Source organism: Melanotaenia boesemani, chromosome 2, assembly GCF_017639745.1.
Source record: "Melanotaenia boesemani isolate fMelBoe1 chromosome 2, fMelBoe1.pri, whole genome shotgun sequence".
Classification (NCBI taxonomy): Eukaryota; Metazoa; Chordata; class Actinopteri; order Atheriniformes; family Melanotaeniidae; genus Melanotaenia; species Melanotaenia boesemani.
The window spans coordinates 39,065,776-39,084,654 of record NC_055683.1 but is presented as its reverse complement, the minus strand read 5'-3'; the positions used below and the strand labels follow the sequence as shown (position 1 = coordinate 39,084,654).

General features: G+C 40.1%; 1 protein-coding gene across 1 annotated transcript in view; it reads left to right on the top strand.

Annotated features, from left to right (window-relative positions):
• The first annotated feature begins 12,516 nt into the window (after positions 1–12,516).
• Positions 12,517–18,879, top strand: part of LOC121628294 (NACHT, LRR and PYD domains-containing protein 3-like) — a 45,886-nt gene continuing 39,523 nt past the window's right edge. The window contains exons 1-2 of the mRNA XM_041967314.1: positions 12,517–12,637; positions 18,513–18,589. Of these exons, the coding sequence (XP_041823248.1) occupies positions 18,520–18,589 (70 nt within the window). The 5' untranslated portion in view covers positions 12,517–12,637; positions 18,513–18,519. The remainder of the gene's footprint in view (positions 12,638–18,512; positions 18,590–18,879) is intronic.

Sequence of the window (18,879 nt, the reverse complement as noted above, 5' to 3'; positions counted from 1 at the left end):
TCTTTTATCTTTGATTCTAGCAGCTTCTCTGTGGCATTGTTTCAATAAGTTTCTGCAATGTCACAAGATTAATTTTCATCCAGTGTTGCATTAATTTTTCTCCAAGATCTTGTATAGTGCAAAGTCTTCTAGCACTTTCCAAATACTTTCAATGGGTCTGGACTCTGTGGTGCCCAATCCATGTGTGAAATTGATGTCTCCTGTTCCCTGAACCACCATTTCACAATCTGAACCCCATGAATCCTGCATTGTCATCTTGGAATATGACCATGCTATCAGAGAAGATGGAATAACCTGCTCATTCAGTATACTCAGGTAGTTATCTGACCTCATTCACATAGACCTGACCACCTGCAGCAACCCCAGATCACAGACTGCCTCCACAGGCTTGTACAGTAGCTACGTGGCTACATCTCTTCATCCTCCTCTTTTCTTACCCTGATGCTCCATCACTCTGGAACAGGGTCAGTCAGGACTCATCAGAACACCTCACATTCCTCCATTGCTCCAGAGTCCGATCTTTATGCTTCCTAGCAAATTGAAGCCGTTTTCTCTGGCTAGCCTCACTGATTAGTGGTTTACTTATGGCTACCCAGCTGTTCAGTCCCAATCCTTAGAGTTCCCTTCACATTGTTCATGTTGGCAATGTTCTAAATTTCCCTATTACACATAGTGCTGAGTTCTACTGCTGTTTTTCTTTCATCTGATTTCACAGAATGTTTAAGTGATCACCAATCACAATTTTTCAGAATGTATTTCTGACCACATTTTTTCCTGGAAGACAATGGCTCCCAACTATCTTTCCAGTTTTTAATAATGTGTTGGACAATTCTTAATCCAGTTTTAGTAGTTTCTGCATTTCCTAAAAGCCCACTTATGTTCCTTTACATAAATAGCAATGTCTTTTAAATGTGTTTTAAATGTTGTCATATGTCTGCGTCTTGATACTTCTATGTGTCTTTTGCACTGCCATGGTTGTTAAGTCAATTGCTCCACTAGTAGGCAGTGCTATGTTCATTCCTGCGACCTGATGTCAGTTTCAGACACCATTTGGAGGCAGTAATAGACCTGTAAGAAGTTACTTCCAACTGCCTGACATGCCCGAAACTCTCGCACATCCTTTTTGCAAAAGCTTCCGCATTTTTTACAGTTATTGCCTCGTCTTCATACTTCTGCTGCTTTTTTGTTCCCTTCCCTTCCATTCCTGATCCTCTTCTTCTTTTCTGGTTTGTTTCTTTTAGCTATTCTTCTTAGCACTGCCCTCATGATTTCTGGTGGTATTCTTATGTCTTTTGCGTCAAGCCACAAAAACAAAAAATACCCTCAAATATGAACCTAGCTAATATTACCCAACTATTAAAACTAGGAAAAGACCTGACACTTCCATCCAGTTACTCACTAATTCCATTAAAAAATTAAATTCATTATTAAAGGTAGACATTCCTCTACTAACACGCGCAGATTAATTAACGTAATAGATTATTCTACTCTACACAATCTGGAATCAAGTCATTTTCTTAGGTGCAGAAAAAGCATTTGACTGAGTAAACTGAAATTTTTTTATTTACAACATTAAACAAACTTGGATTTCGATCATCTTTCATAGACTGGATAAAAATATTATATAACAACCCAAATGCATGTGTGAAGACCAATGATCAAACCTCTCCAAGCTTCTGTTTGCAGAGAGGAACCAGACAGGGCTGCCCGCTTTCTCCATCACTCTTTGCTATTTTTATTGAACCCCTAGCTGCTGCCATAAGACAAAATAAAGAGATTAAAGGAATCCATGCCAAAAATATAGAACACAAGATAAATCTTTATGCCGATTATGTATTATTTTTCCTCCAGAACTCACCGACATCTCTCCCCCAGACAATCACACTCATTAACACGTTCTCATCAATATCTGAATACTCTATTAACTGGTCTAAGACTATTATTATGCCCATTAACTGTGACCTACAAAAAACACCCAATACTACAATACAATCTGGAAACATTAGATATTTAGGCATAAACATTTCCCCCAGGTTATCAGAACTAACAAAGCTAAATTATGTCCAGCTACTTAAAGCAATAGAGGATGATCTCTCACGGTGGAGGCGCTTACCCATATCACTCATGGGGAGGGTTGCCACAGTTAAAATGATGGTTCTATCTAAAGTAAACTACCTGTTTTCAATGATACCCACTAAACCATCCTCCAGTTGGTTTAAGTCACTGGACTCACAAATATCTAAATTTTTATGGAAAAATAAGCCATCACGTATCAGTCTAAAAACTTTACAACAGACTAAAGATAGAGGCGGATTGGAGCTACCCAACTTTAATCATGTTTTCTTAGCTAACAAGCTGCAGTATATCTCCAAATGGCTTAAACCTAGCAGTCTGGATGAAACATGGTTAGATGTAGAGCAAGCATTGTGTGAGGATCTGGCTATCTGACCTGCCATTCATCAGCTCATCCATCAAAACACATAAGTGTTTTAAAAGCTTCAATATTAATGGGAATGTCTAAAAATAACCAATTCTTCACTTTTTCCATGTAAGCTTAAACCCCTTGGAACAACCCTGACATCCTGCAAAACAAAAAGCTGATCAATTTCACTCAATGGAAAAATAAAGGAATAAAACAGAACATGCATCACAGCAAGAAGGTCATTGGTTCGAGCCTCGGCTGGGGTTAGATTTGAACCTGCGGGGAGGTGGCCTTTCTGTGTAGTTTTCATGTTCTCCCCATGTATGCATGGGTTCTCTCCAGGTTTTCTGGCTTCCTACCACCGTTCAAAGACATGATGTTAGGTTAATTGATCACTCTAAATTCTCCCTAGGAGTGAGTGGGTGTGTGTGTATGTGTTAATTCTGTATACAAGTCATCATACAGGACAAAGGATGTTCAGGAGAGGGTCTGTCACAATCAAACATCTGCCCACACTGCACTGAAAACACAACTGACAACTATTTCCATGCCTTGTGGTCCTGCACACCTGTCTGGAGGTTCTGGCTCCAGGTTTGTGAAGACATGTCAATGTGGTTAAAAATATTCCTGCAAACCCACACTGTGTCCACTAGGTGACTTGGGTGACATTAACATGGTAATTAACTCTGCACACATGATCTGCACAGCATTATGCATCACAAAGAAAACTATCCTTGTGAACTGGAAAAGCAAAAATAATCTGTGTATTCAACAGTTTAGGAATCTCTTAGTAGACAACGTCAGCAGTGAGACAATGTCTGCCTCCTCAAAGAACCATTTTAACTCAGTCTCATTCCCTCTGGTCTCCTGTGAGGGGTGCAGGGGAAAGAAATACTATGGATAGCTAAGATCCCTGAAAATGGACCAAATTACACGCATAACCGACAGAGGAGATGGACAAAACTGTTTGTCCGTCTACGTATCTGTCCTCCACATCAAGCATAAATGGGCCCTTTTTTTTGTCTGTTTGATGCCAATGATCTGACCCAACTTAAACAGACTTAAAGCTTTTCCATCACCCCAGGATGTGTCTTTCCACAAGGTTGTTTAAGAAATGCATTAGTTGGGGTTAAATAACTTGTTGCAGCTAAAAGATCATCACCCTGCAGTAATTAATAGGAGGCTCTGACTTTTTAGTTTAGTCAAATCCAGGTGGAGACTTTTCTTTTCTTTGGCCAGGCAGTGTATATGCAGTTAGAGATAAACTGACATCTGGTCAGTGATGAGCAGATGACACGGTTAGCCTGCACAAAAGTAAACCGTAAAATAAAAAACTTTGCAAAACAATGTTTTTCTTTAAACTTTAATTAGTAATTCTGTTAAAAATTTGCTGTAAATCTGGAACAACTTTTCATCAAGCGTGCGTTTACTTCCCTGTGTGGAGACTAGAGTCTAGAGAAATCGATTCTCTGATACAAACCGATTCTAAAAGTTAGCATCTCTCTCAAGCGACTTAAGAAATAAAAAAAAAGCAAACAGCGACATATTTAGTGCCTTTTTCTGGTGTTATTAGAGACTTTGACATTGAAATACTTATTTTTACTCTTCCTAACTGGCTGGGTAGTGGATGTTACCACGGGCCTCTCTCACGTCCAAAAGCGTTCACAAGAGGCTCACGAAGCAGCAGCCCAGGTCAGCGCTTCAGGAAGAGGAGATGAAGGAGGAAGAGGAGGAGACTTCTGCGACATCACCAGCCTGAAAATTTATATTGTGTGAAGCCACTCGAGGCTGATCCCCCCTGGCTTACCGTCAGATATTATTGCCTTTTATTGTAGACAAAAACATTTAAAAAGCTAATTTGTTTAAATGTTTTAGATTAAATAATCTAGTTTTAAAACATTTTATCTTTTCTTATTAATACTTTTTCTTTTCTTTCTTTTTCTCATTAATACATAATTAATACATTTTTGTTGCATTGCCTGGATGAAATGATATATACATTTCAGTATCGTGACAACCCTAGTGGAGATGGGAGCATTCAGGATCAGCTGCCTCTAGGCTCTTGGGGCCCTAGGCCCTTAGCTCTGGCTGGATGGCCGGTGCCTGGTAGGGTCGGCAGGGGGTTGCTGCTGATGGCCCGGGTGTCTGGGCCGCCCTAATCTGCCTCTAGCCTCCGTAGAGGCGTGGCCTCATCTCTGATCCCTTCTCATTCCTCATCCTCTGCATGCTGACACAGTCACTAAGGTGTCCAGTGGGTTTATACACTAAGAAATGCTTTTGTGTGGGTTTGTGTGTCCTGGTACTTAGGTTGTTGTGATACACGTTTGTTTGTTTTTTTCTGTTGTTGTTGTCTTGTTTGTTTTTAAGGAACTCTTGATGATTGTCAGCTTTGTTTACCTGTAAAAGCTGTAAGAAATTCTCTGTTGTGTAGCAACTGGTTGTCTGGTATAAGGTTGGATTGAAGGGTCATTTCTTGAGTCTACTGCATCTTTGTCTCCTCCTCATTTTTTCTTTTTTCTGTTCTTCATTCTCCCTTTTTTTTGTTCCTTCCAGCAAGGTTATATAAATTCCATTATTAAAAGAAAAAGCCGACATCATAGCAATGACTTTCAACATTTGTCCTGTGAAAACACCGTGTGGTGACAGTAATGCATTGCTATGAAGTTGTTTCCAACCACCCAACACTCCGTTAACACTCGCATATCATTTCTTCAAAAGCTCATGAAGTTTCCACAGTTGTTGTCTACATTCGTATTCTGCTTTTTTGTTGCCTTCCTGATCCGCTTCTTCTTTTCTGGATTGTACCTTTCGCTGGTCGCATGTCAGCTCTTCTGCTCAGCACTGCCCCCGTGGTTTCTGGTGGTACCGCGCTGATTGTGTAAAGCAAACACAGTTAAGCCCCCTGAAAACAGACCAAATTACGTGTCCAATTTCCTCCATCTTCAGCATAACCAATGCAGAAGACGGAGGAAATCGTCCTTCCATCTGCGGTTCTACAACACTCATGATCCACATGAAATGTTCTCCAGCAGCTTGTTGTCAGGTTCAGCACCAACCTCTTAATCACCTAATTCTTTAACTGGTTGTCATCTAATCAGGAACTTTTCAGTTTGAGGCTTTCAATATTTAGTTTTTACAAATGATTCAGGTTTTTGTCTTGCCCTGAAAAGTATACAAACATCCAAAACTCTTTTGCAGCTGAACTTTGGTCTCCGTAGATTTCACTGATACACAATACAATAAATTCAGATTTCAGAGAGAAGTTCAGAGACAGTAACAGATAAAGGTTAATCATTAATGTGAGTTACTGATTTCTTTTTATTTTACTGCTGGTATTAAGGGCATGTTTTAAAAGTGAGTAATAAACTCTGTGATGAACCGTTGTAATGTTTGCCAAACTGATTATAATGAGTCATTTCTGGCTGAGGGGTCTGGATGAGGACTGAAACTAAGATCTAAACTTTTCACGCTGGTTCCTGCAGTATGAAGACGTTCCCAGAGCAGCTCTCTGTTTACTGGCAGAACTGTTGACCTGAAACTTCCCCGCAGATCCTGCTGGTTGAGATCCAGATCCAGTTTCCATGAGGAGTTGATCTCACAGCAGTGATGTTTCCTCCCACACCTGTAGGGGGTGCACAAGAGCAAATATGTAGTTTTTGATTCTGGTCTCATTCTGACGACAGCTATTAAACCAGGTCCTAAAAGAAGATGATGAAACTGAACCAGAGTTTAGTTCTCACATGTCAAGCTTTGCTCCTTCTTTATGCAATCCATCAATCAATCAATCAATCAATCAATCAATCAATCAATCAATCAATCAATCAATCCATCCATCCATCCATCCATCCATCCATCCATCCATCCATCCATCCATCCATCCATCCATCCATCCATCCATCCATCCATCCATCAATCAATCAGACTTTATTTATACAGCACTTTTCATACGATTCTATAACTAAAAATGCCAACACATCTATTTGTGTCAGTCTGTTTTTCTCAGCCACACAGAGGTCATCTGGTCGGGTCCATGGTTTTAAACTGAACTGAAGATGCTCCGTCACTGCAATTACAGATGATGTTATATTACAATGGGACAATGGGATGGGATTTTTTCATCAATTTAAAGAGACTAAAAGCTAAAATAAGATAGAAATAAATATTCTAATAGAATCCAGGTTATTGAGGCGAGTTTTTAGTTTGGTTATAAAATCATGAACATGCCCTGATGTTCTCAGGTCTTCTGGAAGGTTGTTCCACAAACATGAACCACAGGAAGAGAACAGTTTTGCTCCTCATGGGTTTTAGTTCTAACTTTGGGAATAATTTAAAAAAATTTCCTGAAGCCCTGCAGGTTCTAACTGGCTTCTAATGGAAAACCAGTTCAGATAACCACTCAGGACCATTAAGAGCCTTAAAAACCCCAATAAAAGAATCTTCAATTCTCTCTGAAACTGACAAGAAGCTGATGCAGAGACTATAAAACAGGAGTTATCTGTACTTCCTGGTCCGGGTCAGAACCAGGTCAGCTGGTTCTGGAGGAGATACAGGGCGGTCATGGTTACTTAGGGTAATACATGTCTATCTGTAATTGCAGGAGAGGACAATGAGACCTTCTCAGAGATCTTCTAGTCGTCTGAGCTTCTGTTTGACTGCAGAGAGATTTTAACTCTGGTAGCTGATGAATAAAATATGGAGGAACAGCAGTCTGTTGTCTCATCAGGACTCTTCTGATAGAAACTTCATGTTCTTTTTTTTAATCGGGAACATGTTTGATGTGGCACTGAAAGAGGTTCCTGTTGTTCTATGATGAGCTGCTGCCCTCTAGTGGCCACAGGTGGAAGCTCCTCAGCTGATTCATCTGCAGATTTCTTGTTAACTTCATGATTTTTTCATACAAACTCTTCATGGATGATGCTTGTTTGCATCTATGTCTTCATATCTAGAGAGAAGATTTTAGTCCTGATATTTAATGTTATATGTCATTTTATTTCTGAATCACAACACAGGTGGAGAGTAAAACGTTCCGGGAATGAGAGGATGAATTCATCTGGAATTACTTTATACACTTGGATTAATTAAAGAAATGAGTCTCTGTAGAATAAAGACAAAACAAACTTTCCTTTTTAATATCACATCCCCTTAATGCACTGGGCTCCTTCCTGATCCAGTAATTTATTTATTGTCTCTGAAAGTTGGTCTATAGACGTGTCCTCCAGGAAAACTTTACATTAAACTATAAAATCTCCACTAACATACAGCAAACATGGCTTTCTAATAAAATCACAGAATAAAAACCAGTAAAATTAAATAAAAGTTGAACTAAAATTATCATCCTTTAATGTAAAATATAGAAAATAAACCACTCTATAAAAAAATAACAACAATGTGAACACATGTATGTCTGAAAATGCTTCTGCTGGTGAAACAAATATTTTTTATTCTGTTCATTCTAAAGGATGAGCTTTAACGGGATTAAATCAGACCACAGTGAACAGGACTGGGCTGTATATTTTGTTGCTTTCTGTCAGGAAGTTATTAAATTTGATTCTCTGGAAAAGAAACAAGTTCAATAACTGGAAAAACGTGAGACATCATGAAAACCGCTAAACTCAGAAACTACCAATATTCTAGACTTAATGAAGCAAGATGTTGTTATTTTAACCTCTGGAGAGAAATTCTGAAGGTAACTATGGTTGAAAACCAGGAGGCAGGTCATGTCATGCACCCTCATAAAGGTTGTCAGACTCTGACTGACGATTATTGAGAAGAAGATTCTGCAAACAGTTATTAAATAAATAAAGGTTGAGAAAGGAGGGGAAATAAAGGAGGTGGGATTTTCTTGTATGGCTGAATCTGAACAGGATTCATTATAACTCAGTTTCACTCAGATCACAGCAGATCTTTATTTCCTGGCTTCCACAGCAGGACCAACAACAGCACCAAGCCCACATGCTGCTGCCCCCTACTGGCAGAATGCCATGACATGCTGATATGATTATTGAGGCTCTAATATGGATGGATGGGTGGGTGGATGGATAATTTATTTTAATCTCATATTGTTGTACATGAATAATTATTATAAGACATTTAATGAACATACAACCTGTGATGGGATTAAATCATAAAAAAAAAGATTATAGTTTAATATTCTCTTGGCTGAATTAAGTTGTGAGCAACTTTATGAAGAACAGTTTCCAACAATATTAGATCAATAAGTATGTAAATATCTCCTCCCTGAGCCGCCACCTTACCGTGGTGGAGGAGTTTGCATGTCCTAATGATCCTAGTGGCTATGTTGTTGGGGGCTTTATGCCCCTGGTAGGGTCACCCATGGCAAACAAGTGTCTAGGGGAGGGACCAGACAAAGCGTGGCTCAAAACACCCCTATGATGATGACAAACCATGGACCCAGGTTTCCCTTGCCCAGATGTGGGTCACTGGGGCCCCCCTCTGGAGCCAGGCCTGGAGGTGGGGCATGGAGGCAAGCGCTTGGTGGCCAGGCCTTTGCCCATGGGGCTTGGTCGGGCTCAGCCCGAAAGGGTGACCTGGCCCCCCTCCCGTGGGATCACCACCTGGAGAAAGGGCCGTAGGGGTCGGGTGCAGTGTGAGCTGGGCGGTTGCCTGACATGCCTCTGCAGCATCGCGTGGACATCAGAGAAAGTTCCCCTGGACTGGCAGACTGGGGTGGTGGTCCCCCTCTCCAAAAAGGAGGCTTGTCAGGAGAGGCCCTAGGGACACGCTGGATGGACTACATCTCTCGGTTGGCGTGGGAACGCCTCGGGATCCCCCGGATGAGTTGGTGAATGTGGCCGTGGAGAGGGAAGTCTGGGTTTCCCTGATGAGGCAGCTGCCCCTGCGACCCGACTCCGGATAAGCGGCAGACAATGGATGGATGGATGGAAGTATATAAATAAGGCATAAATTAATTCTTAAAGTCGATGCATATTTTCTAATGTACTTCAGAATTTATCTCATTGATTGGAAACTTTATTTAGACATCAGATGCTGAAAATAAAAGTCAAAGTAGTAGAAGAAGAACGAGCAGCATCTAATCCATAAACATGAACTAATGATTAAAGATGATGTTTATGGTGATGAATTCTGGCTGGTGAGTTCTGGATAAGCCAAACTTGTTCTGACTGCTGACAGGGATCAATAAATCCAGAATAAATCTAACATCAGATTTATTCTGGAAGTGGTAGAAAGCAGCTGTGGTGAGGCTGGAAAACTGGGATGAATAGTGTGGAAGTTTCTGAGCTGTTCCCAGTGTTTTAGAGACAGATTTGTTTTTATTTCTAAATCCAGCTTCCAGTTTCCATGTAATCAATCTGCTCTTGTTAATATCTGCAGCTTTCCTGTAAACGCAGCGCTGCCAGGCTTTTATGCACTGGGGAAGAATCCAGTCTGACTGGATCTTTGATTAGAAACAAGATGAGACTTGTGTCAACTTAAAGCTTCAACCTGCTTCACCCTGCAGAGGAAATCTCACCTTCATCTCAACACGTCCCTCCTCATCACACAACATAAGAGAATAAAGTCAAAGCAACAAAACTGATGTGGAGACGGAAAATTCCACATCTGGATGCCATCCATCCATTTTCTATACCGGCTTAGTCCACCGAGACGACATTATCAATGAAATTATCAATCAATCAATCAAACTTTATTTATAAAGTAGTACAAAACACTAAAAGTGATAACGATCTGGTTTGATATTGCTGTGAGGAAACAATATCATGGGGATATATCCACACCAGGAGCCAGTCCACCCATGTCCTACAGAGGCCGCCATCACGACAACCACCCCAATCAGGGCAGACTGGGGCCCACACCACAGCCATAAGGTGGCAGCATAGGGCACCAACCACCCAGAAAAGGGTTATCACTGCAGCAACAACCCCCAAACTGGGCAGGCAGAGCCCCCGGCATGGAGGATCCCCATGAGGAAAACACTGGAGTTAAAACAAATATTAAATAACCTTAAGAAACAATAAGCTAAGAGTAAGTAAATAAATAAATAAACGGATAAATACAATAAATCAGACATGTGGGCTGTCGCCAAGGCAACGTCTTAGAGGTGTGTCTACATATGAAAGCATCTTTAATAGAAAGAATAAAACAATCATAAACTGGAGGGAATGTTAGTAGAAAATAAAGTTCATAGTTTCATAGTTATAATTGTTTTCTTCTTAAAACTATTGCAAGCATATTGTGTGAAGCATATTTTATGAATTATGTTATGCGAATCTTACACTGTAACTGTGACTCTGTGCATATATTGTCAGTGCATACATAATTAATTTTTCTCATGGGAAAGCTGAACACGACCTTGCTGAGAAGATAACGCAGTTTTAACACTTGAACTGAACAATTGCATCTTCAGTTTGCTTTTGGTTCTCTTTCGGGTCCAGCTGGTGTTCACTGCTCACAGCTTATTGTCTCTGTTGTTATGCTAAATTGAACTCCTTGCAAGTAAATTTGACTCTACCAAGATTCTGTAGGTCTCCAGTTCCTGATTTAAAGTCTGAGATTACTTTTATCCAACAAAATGTCCCTAAAAAACAACAAAGACGTGTTATTTGCTCAGATTTTCATCCTGCTGAAGTGCAGAGTTGTGCATGAACCAGCTCAAATGAACACATTCATTTCTCTTTGAATGTTGAAATGAACATTTGTAAATAAAGAATGTGAAGGTGAACTCGGTCAGATTATGTCATATTTTCTATGCACATTATGTCTGACTGCACTTAAAAGCAAGTTAGAACATCAGCATCTAGTTCTAGTGTGAAGAAACATTTGGAGTTGAATCATCTGTCCAGTTTGAGAAGACCTTTGCAATTCCTCGCTATTTAGGCAAGCTTGTTTGTACAGCACATTTCATGTACAAGACCACTCAAAGTGCTTTACATAAAACATTACCAGTATAACGCCAGGGTGCAGGAAGCAATAACAACAACAAAAAAAAATTAAAAATAAATATTTATATATATTTATTAAGAAATAAAAGTTCTAGTGGGAGGAATTACCAGTAACAGTAATTCAGCCATTAGGAAAGGAGCAGACGTCCTACCGATAGCCCCAAACCACCAGATCATCCTGCCTGCAGCCTTCAGGGGTCTGACTTCACAGCAGCAGGTTAGCTGCTCAGTTCCAGGTTTCTCTAGTTCAGTCTTTCATTCTCACTTCTACGTTAAAACGGCTGAAATGAACTTTGAACCCATTAATTACAAGCAGGAAGTTGCACAACACTGCTGGCGTGGCTGATGGTGGCCACGGTTACATGATGTTTCATTCAACATGAATTATTCAGGATTACTTAAGTAGGAATTGAAGTATTCTCCTTACTGTTTACATGGAAATAGAAATTCCAGATTGAGGTTTACATGTTAAATTGTCTTTATTCCATTCTGTTTAAGATGGGGAAGGGCTGTGATCGGATAGGGGGCAGACGTGACGTATTTTCTAACGGAACAACAAACTCCAGCTCCTGCTTTTTTCTTTTCAGCTACAACATGAAGATCACATAATAAGAACCTCCATCCTCTCTTCTAATTATATCCATTTATTCTAAAGCTCCAGTTAAATAAACATTCTGGGCTTGTCCAATGCTTGCTTCAGACGGTGTCTTGGAATATGTGTCCGCCAGAGCAGAATATGTGTGTCATCGTGATAGGGAACGAGTTGGAATTATTTAAAGAGGAGTAAACATACACTTTTATGAATTATTAAATTCAAGTTTAACATCAGAATAAACCAGCCTCTCCTTTTAGATTCAAATTTAATCCAGAATGATGATTTTCATTGAGAATTATGTGTTCACAAGGTCTTTTTTTTAAAAAGAGGATTTAGTTTATTTTATTCTGAATTCAAGGGGAATTAAAACTCTCATGTAAACATGGCCTGACTTCTTTCTGTTTTCTGTTGTGTGTTTTAAGAGCCTTAAAAACCAGTAAAATAATCCTCTGAAACTTCTGTGTTATTCATCTTCCCTCCATCAGAAAGCACAATTTTCCACAGAACTGAACCTTCAGGTTGGGCAGGGGAAGCCCATAAAAAAGAGGAGTGTCTTCCTAAAGCGTTCCTGTTGGAGCATCAGTTAGTATCTGCAGCAGAGATGTAATGAAGTCCTCCATCTGGCAGAGCTCTGCAGATCCACTCACCAAACTCTTCAATCTCTGAGGAAAAGCAGGACTGAGTCCGTCAGCGTTTGCTGTGAGTCTTTCTCATTTCCAGTTTCTATTATTGCTTTAACAGCAAATAAAATGATCAGAATGACAGAAACTTTATTGATCTCTGCAGGAAGACACTTTGTTCCACATGTGGTTCAGAAAGGAGGAAACAGAATGAGAGAATATGAAGCAGGAAAAAGAGAGATGTGATGTATTCACATGTTAGTTTATGAGACATCAGCTTTCAGTGCTTGAAGTGGGATATTTGTTTAAAAATGTGTAAATATGAAGCATCTCTGCTGCTTGCAGCAGTAAATGTTGGACTCCAGCTGAGGTTGGGACTCTGTAGAGTTTTATACAGTTGTATGTTGCCCCTGACTTGTTGAACCAGGACAACCTTCTTGCTCTGAAGCTGCGGTGGAACCACCACACCACCATGCAGCCCTACATCCCTGTTAAACAAGATAATAACACCTGCAGCCACCAGAGAGGGAGGATCAACCTCCCACTGGAGAATCTGGAGAGAAACAGAGCTTTGGAACAATGATCCCACATCAGCTGATAGGCTTTTCTGTTGCTAGTACGCAGCTCTCTTCTTGTTTGTTTGTGGTTCAGCTGGTGCTGTATGGAATGATAGCAGTAGCACAAAACAATAAATCTGGAAAATAAACGAGGAGGGTGGGGTGAGGGGAGGAAGGGGGGCGTAGTCGATGGGGTCCGGGATGTGCAGATGGAACAGTGGGGGGTGGGGCTTCCTCTGCCACCCTCTGGGTGGGTCTGAGGTGGTCTTTATGGTGGGGTGTCTTGGGTTGGTGCCCCAGGATTGCTGCTAATGACCCAGGTCTCTGGGCTGCCCTAGTCTGCCTCTAGCCTCTGTGGAGGCGTGGGCACATCTGCAGGATCACACTCATCTCTGATCCCTCCTCATTCCTCATCCTCTGCATGCTGACACAGTCACTAAGGTGTCCAGTGAGTTTATACACTCAAAGATGCTTTGGTTTGGGTTTGTGTGTTTCTGGTTCTTTGGTTGTTGTTATAAAACACGTTTGTGGTGGTAATTTTTTAGGAACTCCTATAAAAAGACTCACACTGAGGTTCAGATATCTAACGAGTGCTGAGATTAAACAAGGGAGAGCTTCTCTGAATCACTGGTGCTGTGCAGATGCTGGATAGTAATATGACCCAATTCAGGGGTATGAAAGGCGTAACAAAAGAAGAGTACTGTGGACAGGTGTTAATAAAAGGGAGCTATTCATTTTAATTGTTATAAGTGGAAGTGGAGAACAAGCGGTGGTAATAGCAAGTGGTGGGATTAGTGAAGCTGTTCAAAGTAAAAACACAATAGAACCGCAAGGGCCTAAGTCAAAATTATCCAGTTGAAAACAAAACCCAGGAATAATCAAATGATTGAAAGAAAACTGGCCTATTAATCTAAGATAATAAAAGATGAAGCAGCTCCAATAGCTATGCTTATTTACTAACTCTATATACAATTACAAATTAAACTAGTCCAACACATTCTAACATTAACTATTCTAAACTAACTAAACCCTACAACTTCAACTCTTAACAAAACAACTTAAAGAGAAGCCAAAAGAGCTTTTACATTCTCATCAAAACCAGAAAAGAAAAGAAGATAATCTCTCAATAAACCAAATAAAAAACTAAACCAACAGGCTCTTATGCTGTGGGAAAAACTCCTAATCTGTCTAAGCAAAAATGCCACCAGCTAAGCACACAAAGTCACCACAAGTCCAAACAAGCCACGGGCAAACTGTCTGTGTCAAACAGTTGGCAAAGATGCCACAGCTGCATGTGGCTTTTATTTCTTGGCTGGTGACATTGGAAGCAGAGATTGGACCAACGATGATCCAATCAGAAGGGAGGATGTGGTGTGTCAGATCCAGCCAATTCCAAACAGTCATTTGCATGCAGGATTAGCTCCAGGTGGCAGCAATGAGTGGCTTCCGTAGCAGATAGGCAGGTTTAACCTTTTAGGACCATGAATGGGGTGAAGGGAAATGATTCTTTATCAGTTCTTCATCTGTTATTTGACATCATTGAGATGAGGCAAAAAGTTAAATTTCCCAGAGTCACTAAAGAGTCCAGTCTGTGAGGAACTTGTGCTGTATGGTTCTCCAGCTATGTTGTTCCTCGGTATCCTCATTCTCAGTTTTCCACTGCAGCTTCTCTTCCAGCTCTATAGCTGAAAACAGAAACACAAAGTTCAGATATGTCTCTTTGGGCTCTTGAGACAGGTTAATGAGCTGGTAGTAGAGGTCTGTCCAACTATGTACCCTGAAGTAGCCCCGCAGGATGACAAGCAGTGCTTGATCTCTAACATGTCTCTCAAAGGCAGCCCTGGACTCGCAGCTCGAATCGCTGCTCTACTCCCTCAGTCTCTATGTGACCTTTTTCTAACCCAGCCTCAATTTGTGTGATGAGGCTGAAGTAAGACAACGTCTCCTTCTGGCCACTTTCTCCTGTCTGTCCACAGATAATTTTTTTCCTTTACTATTATTTTAAAATATGTTTTTGCTTATAACCGCTGGACTGGATTGGAGAGACAGCAGAAGAAAAAAGGTGGATAGAAGAGAAATAGGAAGAGCACAGAGAATAGAAAAAGGGAAAAAACAAATCACAACAAATGCTATTAAAGCTAAACAAAGCAGAAACTAAACAGCCGCTACACCTGGAAAGAACCAGGAAACATTCTCAAGGCTTCTAAGAGAACACAACAGACCAACTATAGAAGCCCCTGTGAGAAGAAAAACTGTAAAACCATGAACAGAAATTAACACAACAGCAGGTTGTACGTGTGTGTGTGTGTGCATTGGTACAATGTGCATTAGCAGGCTCACTGGTCAGAATACATGCCACACTAAGAGGACATTTTGTATTAGCAGGACAGGGGCTGTGTCCTGCTCATTTTGCCAAAATTCCTAAAAGGTAGAATGGTTTTCTATTGGTCCATTAACCCCCAAAACAGGAAATACAAGAAAAAAGATCTGTTAATATACATAAACCATATGTTATGTATAAACTGTGTATCGCCACAGCGCCCTCTATGGCCGGTTGTATATTAGCAGGACCTCATTAATATTCACACAGTGTATGATTCTGATTGGTTGTGTGTCAGAGAGTGCTGATGACTCTTACACTGTCCTTCTAATTCACATGTGGCTATTTACACTGGGGATTAGTCAGCAATGTGATTACTCTCTGTGTTTATAAAGTTTATTTGAGAGTCTAAACTCAACCTTTAAAGTGTATATATAAGTATAAATATAACACCTAAAAATATGCACATTGTGAAGCTAATCAGATGGCTCAAAACTCCTGAAAGCAACACTTGTAGCTGCTTTGAGCTTGTATGAGGAAAGACACATTGTGCCTCAAGCCTCATTACAACCCATCTCACTTATTTTAACCATCCCACTGTACTTTGGCACATATGATGCATTGCCCAGTGGTGGAATAAAGTTTATTATTATTACTTTAATATGTTGAATATGTTTAATATGTTTCTCTTTAAAATGCTAATTTTTTTCCCAATGGTGTAGCTGCTTTAGACACACAAATACTTTTTTGTTGCTGTTTATTGTGTAAAGACAACTTAACAAAACCAAATTTCATAAGTCAGTCCTCAACATTGGTGGTATCAAAGTCAACAAAGAAGAGAGATGTGTTCAAAACTGAACAAAAATAAATAAACCATTGCATCATCCCAGGGGCGCTGCCAGAGATTTTGGGCCCCATGAAAGGAAACTGAAGTGGGCCCCCACTCTGAAAATTTTGATACAGTTATACATAAAATTAGCAATTTTAATGATATTTTGACCATCATACTTACATTTGTGAAAAGAAAAACATGACAGTGAGGTTACTTGTTAGGGAAAGCACTAAAAATAAAATAAAGTTAATTTAGATTGAGTTATTTGCTGCAAGACGGACACTTCATATTTAAAAACCCTACCTATCTTTTTTAAAATACTTAAACAATTAATTATCTCAAAATCAATTACTTAAAATACAAAACTTAAATACAAAATAACCTCTTCCATGAAAATGAAATGCATTTATAATCTGTGGAGAAAAAAAATCAAATCTCAGCTAAAACATCAAAAACAAGAAGGCTGCTCATTTTTTATGATTTACTGTATTGTGAGCATTATCACTGAACATTATCACTGAACAAGAGGCAACAAAAATTAATAAAAAAAAGTAAAATAAATAAAATCACAGCAGACATCTGCTTCAGCTGCTCTCGTGTCTATTCGGAACATGCGTGATCATGCGTTTACATGCGTTGATCATTTGACTGAAAAAGCAGTGAAATGAATAAAATCTAGAGTGTTCTTCAGAATTAAGAGTTAATATGGGAGCAAAGTGAGCTAGCTTATATGAACAAAGTTTAGAAGGGACAACAAGCAGATGTTCCACAACTTTCCATCAGATGAACTAACTGACGACCTCCCCTCTGAAAGAACTGGGTGACGTACTGTCCACCCATCTGTTCTCTCTCCAGTCTCAACTTTTTTTATTTTTTTTTATTGAGGTATTCTGTCGTCTTAGCATCCTCTCGCTGTCTGTCTGTTGCGCTGCTCCGCTGCTGAAGGAGCAGGTGGACTGAACCATTTAAGGGAAATATAGGGGGGGCGGGTGTTCGTAAAGGTTTCCAAAACAAAGACACTTAGTGATACCATTGCATTGTAACTAAAATGTTTGCGTGATTGTAATATTGTCATTGAGTATTAGATGATTTTGTTAGTATTACAATTGCATTGAGGGCCCACAAGCGACTTACAATGGCCGTGTCTAAGGACCCAACTGGAAGGTATTAATGTTCATCCCCTTAGGGATTTGAATCCTGGTCTCCCACATGGGAGAATGATGCTCTACAAATTGAGCTAACTAGCCACCATCCATTCCCTTAATCCCATCCATCCCCTGGCGGTTTGTAGGCTAAGCCTTTCTGTGGGGTGCTTGGGTCTTGAGAAGATGCTGTAGTGGTGAGCAGTTGTGTCAGGGGTGACTTGTCCTTTGGTCCAGTTGTTTGGGTTGTTTCATGTCCCCCTTGCTTCGTATCTTGAACAAGAAATTACTCAGGATCTCTGTGGCTTATTAATTGCTGTGATAGATCTCTACCTCATCCAAGACCTATTCGGTTTTCCTGATGTGCAGTCTCTGTGGCATGCTGTCAGGTTCTCTGGAGTCCAAATCACTACACTTGAGGGACTTAATTTCTCTCTCTCTCTCTCTCTCTCTCTCTCTCTCTCTCTCTCTCTCTCTCTCTCTCTCTCTCTCTCTCTCTCTCTCTCTCTCTCTCTCTCCTGGTTGGTTCACCTAAAAATGTGATCTTGTGGCTGATCTTTAGTGTAGTACATTACATTTTATTCCTGTTGGAACACAATAATAAAACATTTAGTCTCTAGTTGGGGATGTAGGATATTTCAACAGTTCACTCTGTTCAGTCTGTATAAACACATACAGCCACATGAACGGGTTCTGAAACACAAATCAGAGCAGGACTCTTCTCTACCCATGCAGCTGACAGGTGATAGAAAGAATTTATGCTTAGATATGCAGTGGTGGGTCTAGAAAAGTTTTGATGAGGGGGGCAACCAAGGACACTGACCGGGAAAAGGAGGGCACAAATTATAAATCTTTTTTTTTCCTTTCTTTTTTTTATTAAAGGAGCAGTAGAGGACACTATTAGAGGAAGAGAAGAAATTGACAGAGAAAGAAATAAGACAGGAATCAACAACAGACTGACTTTTGTTTGCTGGAGAGAGCTCAGAGCAGAAGTAGGATTAAGATGGATGCAGAGTTAACCATCATTAGGAGGCGACTCCTTAATGAGATAGGAACGCTTCTTTAACAAGTGAGTCTCTGATATTATTCATGATGTTTCTCAGAGCAGAGATGGAGACGTCTGTGAAGCAGCTGCTGAAGGAAAACGCTTCAAATCAGAAAGATCCAAAACCTTCAGCAGGTAGGACCCAGCATCACATGAAGCTCAAACTGACTAATCACATCTCTAGTAACTTTTGTGATTTTAGTATCACCCTCTATGTTTGAGGATTCTCTCATTAGTTAGAGATCTCCTAGATTTCATAGACTGTATAATTGCAGTCCAAACCGTCAATGCAGTAACAGATACATAAACACTGAGCAGGAGGGAGAGTCCAACCCACCTACAGATCACCTGCCAGTCACATGCCTAACACACACACACACACACACACACACACACACACATATATATATATATAATTTGGAATA